The sequence below is a fragment of the Nematolebias whitei genome, chromosome 22 (assembly GCF_014905685.2).
Source record: "Nematolebias whitei isolate Nwh7 chromosome 22, NemWhi1, whole genome shotgun sequence".
NCBI lineage: Eukaryota > Metazoa > Chordata > Actinopteri > Cyprinodontiformes > Rivulidae > Nematolebias > Nematolebias whitei.
In genome coordinates this window covers 12,711,369-12,721,141 of record NC_056519.1, presented here as the reverse complement: position 1 = coordinate 12,721,141, position 9,773 = coordinate 12,711,369, and the positions used below count along the sequence as shown (strand labels likewise).

Below are 9,773 nucleotides of genomic sequence, written 5' to 3'. Positions count from 1 at the left end.
TTTCTATATTTTTTTGCTTTGTTTGTTTTTTTGTTTTTTTGAATGTCCAGAGGACCAGATTGAACTTTTTTGGATTTTTCTACCTGGATTATTGAGCATGCATCAGGATACTTTAGCTACTTATTTATGCATTCCCTTGTCTCAAACATTACTGATTCAGGTCACCATTCACAATCTGCTGGCACATTCACAGTGGTAAGCCAGACACATGCCACTTGGGTTGTCCATGAGGTCCAATGTCAGCAACATAACTTGAGTTTGTCTCTCCTGTTCTCTGCATGTCTTTTCTTTCACTCTTTTGGCCATAGGTTATTACACTTCATGCCTCTCCCTAACCAAGAAATGTGGTAAAGAATTATAAATAAGTGAAAAATCTTTGTCCAGAGAAGACAAAATAAAATACAAATCTGCATCTATTAAAACAAATTGAAAGGGCTTTTTCATATGACGTTTTGATTTAAAATCCAAGACCTTTTCTGTTTTATGTCTCAGTGTCTTGGTAATAAACCCACAGTGCATCATCACTCCTGCGTCTTGTGCTGTGTGTTAGACATGACAGATGACTCAGGACCTCCAGAGGTTTTCTCCCCAGGGCCCTGAATAAAAGCAACTCCAACCTGAGAATGATTAATCAATCAGTTTTCACCACGGGCGCCCGATCAACCAATTAATCAATCTTTGAGCTAGCAGATGTTGCTGCTGTCCCTCTTTGGAGGATCTGGCATTGAGGTGGTAGCAGTGACGTCTCCAACAAAGGCTGAGGGGCTTGAGATGTCTGGAAGTAGAATGGAAAGTAATTGTTCATGTATCTATCAAACAAATTTTTTTTCACTGCTTCGGTTTATTTTTCAAAATGTTTACATTTCTTTTTGTACTAACCAAGACATGTCCTAGTTATCCTGTGCATGCATTTGCTTAAAACTATACTTCTTTAAAAAGATTTCCTAAATAAATGTACACACGACTGGGTTGCCACCCTTGCCTCTGCCTTTTTAAAGGCAGCTGGCTGAGATCAAACTCGTGAGTCAGCAACTATCAATGAACTGCTGACCCTAAAGACATTTTGTCTTAATTTACTCTTAAACAGTCAGCAGTTACAACACATGCACAAATATTGAGACGCCCACTTTCATCGCCCACATTTCTTGGCCTTTGGTCCTTGTCCTTGACAGGTCTGCCCTTTGACCCATCTGGTCATTGTGTCATCATTCAATGTGTTAAAAGATCCCCAGGGAGGGTAATTTTTTTCCATTAGCAACCTGTGTGTTGATTTGTTAAGCTACTATTAGCTACCACAAGGACAAAGTAATTTACCTGTGGCTGAAAGTAGGCAAGGAATTGCATTTTGGAGAATTAGTAGTGAGAATTTCTTATGAAGAGTCAGACCTAAGTTTCATTCTTCTAAAACAAGTCAAACCTCAAATTTCACAATGGTTCAAATAAATACTTTATTGTAAACTTTTCTACTACATCACTTTTGTTGCAGATGGTTATTTACATAGACATTAAAGATATTGTTATGCTAAAAATCTGGTCCATGGTTCATTATAATGCATCCCATGAAACGTGCTGTAAAACAGAATATGGTTATATGTACCCAGTCTACAGTCCTTAATTTTCCAAATGAAGTCAGTTTAGGTTTAAGACAGATGTATTTTCTTTGTATGTGCTTCATCTCGTAAGCTAAGGAACAAGTCAACATAGTTAATTTACAAATTACGTTTCGGGTATAAAAACACAGATCAGGTATTGGGTATAAAAAGTTAGATTTTTTTGGTACTTGACTGCACCTCAGGGAGCTTAAAACACAGTGTTTGTTGTACTGCCAAATAGCATCTGAACTCTATGTGAATGTCTGTCCTTTGATGTTATCAAAGTTAATACTATTAACTGACCGCACCATAACTGACATGATCACATCGCCCAATAATAGCTAGCCATGAATTTAAAGTGTTACTGGTGCTCAGTAAATCCCCACGATGCTTATTAAGAACTCAAAGTGAATGGCCTCCAATGGAGTTTTACAACCTCTGCTATCAAGACTTATGCTTTAGAGATGTTGAGGATTAAACGATTACTGCCCAGTAAGGTGAGGCGATAATCATTTTACGCCATCGCTTTGAATTGATTAGATGGTGATAGCTTGAGAAAATAGAGCTTCTATGCTTTTTCAGGCTGTTAGAAGGTGAGCCAAGTTTTGTAACAGAGATGTGTCTGAATTAGTTTTCAGCATGTGAAATTCTTCAAATTATTTTGCCAATGCTAAAAGGATTAATCTGTTTTTTAATGAAACTGTTCCTTTTTTTAGTGTAAGTTCTACCGATAACATCTATAAAAAGAAGCTTCTCTGCTTCCAGCTCTCTTGCCATCCACATATCTTTTCCACATTGAAATATTCCTTTATACTTTGTTTCATCCTCTCTACCCTATGAACCTTTCCATCCCTCCCTCCATCCATCTCTAACCTTCTCCATACCACCTACACCTCTGTGCTAATTAACACCAGAGCACGGTTGCATTGTGCTGCCCCTTGACCTCATCCCTGCCAGTGGGATTTTGCAGGACTTGGAATCTCACAGCTTCAGTATTAGTTTGTCATAGACTCCTGTCGCACACGAATGTGATAGATGGACCCTGGTGAGCAGCTCTGACCCACCATGCTGCAGCGCTCACTTGGATAGTGTGAGGAAGCATTGATTATAATGCCACTCATGACGGGTGAATCAGGCTGGGATGATGGTTGCAGAACTGGGGAGACAAAAGAGACCAAGGTTATGGATGAGGGGCAGATGGTTAATAAGATGAAATTTGATTTGTGCTCTGTTGATCTCAACATCTTGCAGGATTATTTTCACCTATCATGATTTATAAGCATCTAGAAGGCACAGTGAACCAGTTGAGCTTCACAATTTATTACATTTGAGCATTCTTATCATTGAGATGTGAAATGAACAAAACTTGGTATGTGCAACTGATATGAGTTTTTCTCATGAGTAATTCAAAGTTGTATTAATCTTGAATGATACATTTTTTTATATAATAAGAATAGAGTTGTGTAAGTCTGAGCTTTTTGACTTCTCAAAGTTGTAGCTAGGTATGCAAAAATGCTGTTTGAATCTCATCTATATCAAATTAGCTGCTTTGAGAAATTACCTTTTTTCATCTTTGGTGCATTGAGTTTTTACTGTAATCTTGTTAAAACATCAGTGAAAACTGTGCACATAGAAGGCTAGTATGTGTGTCATATTTCATATAAATGTTTTTATTTTTTATTTTAGCAGAGAGTCATAGGCAGCCACACAAGCTGTGGTATATACATACACTGCATGTACGGAGTCTAATACTGCTGACAGATAGGAGTTATTTTTATTTCAGTCCCTTGGAATGGTTTAAATGAAATAAAAAAAGCAAATGTCTGAACATTTTAGACGAAAAAGCAGGTGTGAGAAAGAAAATAGTCTATATGGGACCAATTCAGTGAGAGAACAGCCGGTGGGTGGGAGTTAAGGGGAGGAGGGCTGATGCAGCAGAATCCACCTGTTCTCATCCCTCTTCCATCCTCTCTCTCTCTTCTCAGCTCCTCCCTGCTTCTCCTCCTCCTCCTCCTCTTTTCCGTCCCTGCACCCAGCTCAGACTGCGGCAGTCAGCTAATTAAAAAACATAGTTGTCCCTTAATTATTCAGCGACTGGCTAATTGATATTCACAGAGGCGATCACCGGGCCTAAATGATTCGTTTAATCTGACCACCGTGGTCTCACTTTCAACCGCGTGTCACCCTCAGCCATTATGCTACTGTACTTATTAAAAGACAGGAAGAAATGGATAGAATGTAGAAGTTATTTGGCTTCCCGGGCTTCAAATATGAACAGTTTTGCGGTGACTCCAGCGGGATGGTGCCCTTATAACAGTTTGTGTTTTCAGTGAGGTATTTTTCAAGGTTCAAGGTTCTTTGTCATTCGCATCATATGTAGTAGTACATGGGGTGGAACGAAATTGTATACTCAAGGTCCCAATTACACCCAAAAATAGCAAAAATATAAAGTATAAAAATAAACTGAATAAGAGGATCTAGGCTATACGCTAAACACTAATAATGTAAAATAATAAATTATGTTAAACAGCAGCCCAAACGTGAGTCTGTAGTGAGCAGCTGGGTACGAATACAGCAGTTTAGAGGCAAGAGATCAGCAGCATGGATAATAAGCAGCACCGATAAGTCACATATCGGGGAGTGGTGGCGCAGAGGTTAGAGAGGTGGGCCTGTGATCCGAAGATCGCCGGTTCACGCCCCGGCCCCGACAACATCAAAATTGTGGGTGGGGTAGGTGAAACACTCACACTTGCCCCCACCCTCATTCGCCCCACTCTGGGCCCATGAGCAAGGCCCTTAACCCCCACCATGTGCACCATGTGCTCCCTAAACAGGTCTCTCTTGAAAATGAGTTCTCGTGGCTCAATGAGACTAACCTGGATAAATAAAGGCTATATGAAAAAAAAACATATCACCAATTAAAGTGGCATTTCAGTGATTTTCCTGGTTAGGGAATTATGAGTCTACCAGCTTCAGGATAGAAGCTGTTCCTCAGTCTATTGGTTCTACACTTAATGCTCCACAACCTCCTGCGTGAGGATTTGCAACAAGAATTTTTCAGTGCGAGTCAGGGGTTGCGGCACAGGAAAAATCGACACGTAAGGCTGAATGCGGACCATGTTCAAAAATTTTATTTAAAGTTGTCTAAAATGTTTGTGTCTGATGAGACTTGCAAATCATTTAGTTAATGAGTTAAAAACTGTTAAAAAGTGCTTTACAACTGTAAACTTCCAACTGGTTAGTTTTCTCATATTTCAAACAAATTCTGAGGTTTTTGGCTTCTTTTTAAGTACGTGAAGATACTTAGCCAATAGTCAATGTTTTTGACACCTCTGTTCATTGATTAGTCCTTTTCATTGTCTGTCTGTTCCTTCAAGTTCACTTCCAGTTTCTTATCTGACTGATTTTTTCTTTTTTTTCCACTCTTCCACCCCCAACCTTTACCCGAGCTCTCCTTCACCAGAAATCACCTCCTTATTAGGGGAACAAAAGGTGGATGGGCAGTGCTGAAGCTTGTCCTATTGTTTGGTCCTTCGTATGATTAGGTTATCTTTAAAGTCTTCTGAATGGGACTAATCGGTGAGAAGTAATCCTGACATAATGTGTGTGCGTCTGAGCCTGTGTGTCGTCAAAAAGGAGGGCCAACCTGCCTACATGGAAAATGAGCACAAGCACCGGTGCATGCACATAGACACTCACACAGACCCTCACAAAAGTGAATAAAAAAAGGAAATCCCTTGGTACACATTTCTGTCGCAACCTCTCCTCTTTTAATGAGCCCTTTAGTTGTGCCTTCAGCACACATTTATTTCTCAGCCTGCTCTCTGTGGGTACAGCTGCTCATGCTACTGCGTGCATGTGATGATTTGTGCACCGCAGATCAGTTTCTGAGCTATTGTGTGTCTCTCTTCATCTGTGTGCATATTTGGTCTTTCCTCACAAAGCCAAAGTCTTTAGTCACCATCTACCGGCATAACATTGCATTTGGACACACTTGTGACAACATTATCAACCCCCTGCCAATGATCTTTTTCTTCCCATCATCCCTTGTCCCTCCAATCTAAACTAAACTGTTGGTAGGAGACAGTTTTTAGCACAACAACATAATCCAATCTCTTGAAAATGTTCCATCCCATCAGGCCATGATTGCAGGCTCAGAATCAATCACAAGTCCTATCCAGTATAACTACATACGTGTAAAGTTACTCTTCAGGACAAATTTACCCAGAGCTGTCTTTTAGGTATAAAATTTACTTGATCCAGTTGTGCATTGCAGCTGCTTTTAGCTTTTGTGTAACACTTAGACACACACATCAACTCTGCTTGTAAGAAATACAACATAGACAATGACTTGACCACAACAATGTTTTTTAAGGCGATCAGAACCACTAACACCTTGGCTTTGGTGTTGTTTTGCGAGTATTTTCAGATGAAAAATAAATTATTTCCCTGGAGTTTGTTTTATTCACTGTCTGACAACATAAAGAAGGTGTTTGACTTTGTAAAATGGTTCTGGTCTCGCATTTTGTAGGGGAGCTTGGAGCATCCTCTTGACTTTGAAACTTCCCCTTCTCGTCTCATATGAGGACAGGGCTCCTCTCCGAATCCTCGTCGCATCTCATCACAATGCATAGAGCATACAGTTTAGCCTCCAGTGTGTTGAGTAGCTGATGGTTATCAGGACAGTGATTGAATGAGGCAAGGCCATTTTTCCTTTTCATTGTTGCATTTTCTTCACTTCTCTTTTTAATCTTTCTGTAGTATTTAAAGAGAAAGCTTTTAGGTAATAACTTTTTGACTCTTTTCTCCAAATAATGTCTGCAATAATCACATATATTACTTTAATTACACTTTATACATGAGTACATTGCTTTGTAGTTGCACGTCACATAGATATTCTGGATTTCTGCATAGGTTTGTGTATATGCAGGTGAGAAAATAAACTGGGAGGATTAAATATAAGCATTCAATCAGCCAATCACTGCTGGCTTCTGAATATCAAACTGTCTCAAATGTCACATGAAAGAAAATAATAAATTTGTATCTCTTTATTCTCTTCTTTTCCGCTCATCTCTTGTTCAATGCTTTCCTTATTCAGGAAATTGAATGGAAGGTGAGTATAGTTTTTAATAGACTTCTTCCTTGCTCTCTTTACTTGACAGATAATTTCTCTCTACTTAAAGTCAGAGTCAGAGAGTCAGAGTTTCTTTATTGTCATTCGCACCTCATGTGGTACATGTGGTGGAGCGAAATTATGTACACAGGGTCCCAGTTACATCCAACAATAAAATGTATAAGAAAAACAGTAATAACATCTAAGATATGAACTAAGAAAAACATAAACTAAATATACACTAAGCACACATAACATAAAACATTGAACATCAGCACAAACATGAACATGAGTCTGTGAGCAGATGTGCACGCATGAACACATCAACATTGAAACAGATCAGCAGCAACATGATATGGTTTTTCACAGTGATTATTCTAGTTAGAGATTCATGAGTCTAACAGCCTCAGGGTAGAAGCTGTTCCTCAGTCTAGTGGTTCTACACTTAATGCTCCTTAACCTCCTTCCTGAGGGGAGTGGGGCAAAAAGTGTGTGTGCTGGGTGGGTGGGGTCCTTCATGATGCAGGTGGCCCTCTTCCTGCATCTGGAGGTGTAGATGTTTGTGATGGTGGGGAGACTGATTCCCTGAGACTGATTTAAAGCTTCTTTGGACATGATACATTTTTCTGTCTGCCAGCATTTTATTCACTTTTTCACTCATTTTTTTAAACTATCAATGAGAAATAGTTTCTACTTGTTTTAAAAGTTTACAAGAAAAGTACACTAGTCAGATCATTATCGCAGTTTTGTATGGAATAAGATTTTGATTTGCATCCATCTCTGTCTTATATGTTGCCTATTTCAAATCCGTTTCAACTGTTGCCGTCATAATACTTGTTGATTTTAGGTAATTATAAGAAACTGAGCAACTGCAAATATAAACTGTAGTGTATAAGTTAATTTATTCCTTAAAACAAACAACTATTATAGCGTTTTGGTTAGCCTTTGGCCCTCAGTCACACCTTGATAGTGCAAGCCTGACTGAAGAAAAACACTATCAAGTACTATCCAACCTGTTTATCACATAGAAAGTCAGCCATGTTTAGTGAAGGTCACAGCAGAGGGGAGGACAGTGAAGATAGGTAGGCTGGATAAATATATATGGCAGAACACAAAGCTTGTTTGCAACAAGAAGTGATGTTATCTTCTTGGCCTGATAGTAGAAGTTGTCTGAGGAGCAAACAGAAGACATAGAGAGCCTGTCAAGACATGATCAGGCTCCTTCGCTTTGATATATGCGCATGTATGCAACAGTCCTTGTTGTGTATATTTATTATTTTTTTATGAGTGTTACTGTGATCATTTTGGTAAAGGTAGAATTTTCTCTCCCATGTGTACATGTTTGTCTGCTGTGCACATGTTTAGGCCAAGCATCTGGAAGCCAGGGAAGCAGATCTAAAGAAACAGGATGCTTTCTACCAAGATCAAGTGGCCCGACTGGAGGACAGGGTAAGAAATTTTTTTTATATTATTATTCATTAGATGAGATATACTGTTTACTACAACGGGAGGGCTATCCCAGGAGCTCTGCTCCATGTGGCTCGTGGACTGAAAGGTGTGTGCAAAAACAAACATCCCACAATCATATGACTTTGCATCGACTGTTCGGAATCGGATGGAGTATGCCAAGCCCTTAAGAAATGAAAAAATAAAAATAAAAAATACAACAACACTGGACACAGAACCTAAAATATGCTTCATTTTTCAGTTGATCATCAACGGTATGCCCATTGTTTTACTTACTGACAATAAACTACCATATGCTGTCTGACAAATTGTGGTAACTTTGATATTTTTATTGATTCAATGAAAAAAATAGGAAAATAAGTGTCTTTGTGGCAAGCTGATGGTAACAAAGAGACTACGAAAACAATTTGAAATTGATTCTTGTTAATTTGTTATGTGTGAGCAGTAGTTCATGTTTTGAGTTTGAAACTTTTTATACCTGAATGATTTAAAGGTCAGTGTTAAAGAGGCCTAAATAAAGAAAAAACAACTGCAGCTAAAGTGAAAAAAAAAAATAAAATACATACACACACGCACATATATATTTGTATAATTTTTATTTTATTTATTCATTTATTTTCTTAACTTACCTCTTTTACCTTAGTGCCTGGAGAAAACCTGCGCAAACACGAGGAGAACATGCAAACCCCACACAGAAAAACCCCAGGTCCAAACCGGGGATTGAACCCAGGACCTTCTTTATGTGAGGCAACAGTGTTAACCTCTAAGCTGTTGCCAACCTAGAAGGCTTGAAGAACTATTCATTAAATACGTTTAAAAATTACAACAATGCCAGGTTCAATGAAAGCAAACTAGAAAGTATTTGGGAATTACTTCAAGTTTGGCACGGTACTATACATGTATTAAAGAATACTGCAGTATACTACAGACATGCTGTCACATACACATATAGGCTGCACAGAAAGCAGCCAGCACCCACAGTGCGAGTAGATATCATAGGATTTGGTCAACTCTAATCACATTTATTTTATTTACTATACTGTCACATTGTCTTTGTTGTCATCCTTCAACTTAAACACTGTGCATCCTGCAGTGTGTTGTGTTCTTGTGCTTTACCTTTTCATTGCCTTTCAACTACTTTTTTAGCTTTTTTTTACTTTCAGGTTTTAACCTTTGTTTTTCTCCTAAAGGATAAAACGTTAAACATTACTCATCCCAATGTGTTTTTGTCTGTGAAAATGACATTATCCTGATGATGCGTGTCATACCTGTGTCCTATGTATTTGGACAAGGGTCATTTGCCATCCTTGGCACACTTCATATGACTGCACCATACTGGTCTCTCTGAGAAATGCCTCCAAGACAATGGACTAGGGTCAAAAGATCTGCTTGAGACTGATAAAAATTATGCTTTCATGCAGCTCCTAAATCCCAAGAATCTCAGTAAGGATAATGTGTCCTGTTTAACGTGCTTAAAATTATACCATCATGCTGGGAAGGAGTTTTTCCCCTGTGGAGAGTCAAAAGCTCAAATGGCTTTCAAAGTGGAAGGCAAAGGAAATTGCATTTTGTTGCAAAGACATTGTGGGTGGACAAAAGGC

General features: G+C 38.8%; 1 protein-coding gene across 2 annotated transcripts in view; it reads left to right on the top strand.

Annotated features, from left to right (window-relative positions):
* Positions 1-9,773, top strand: part of chchd3a (coiled-coil-helix-coiled-coil-helix domain containing 3a) — an 83,480-nt gene that overhangs the window by 38,110 nt on the left and 35,597 nt on the right. The window contains exons 6-7 of one of the 2 annotated variants that reach the window (XM_037696014.1): positions 6,691-6,705; positions 8,071-8,154. In XM_037696014.1, coding sequence (XP_037551942.1) covers positions 6,691-6,705; positions 8,071-8,154 — 99 coding nt within the window. The remainder of the gene's footprint in view (positions 1-6,690; positions 6,706-8,070; positions 8,155-9,773) is intronic. The other variant, XM_037696015.1, reaches the window with a different exon arrangement.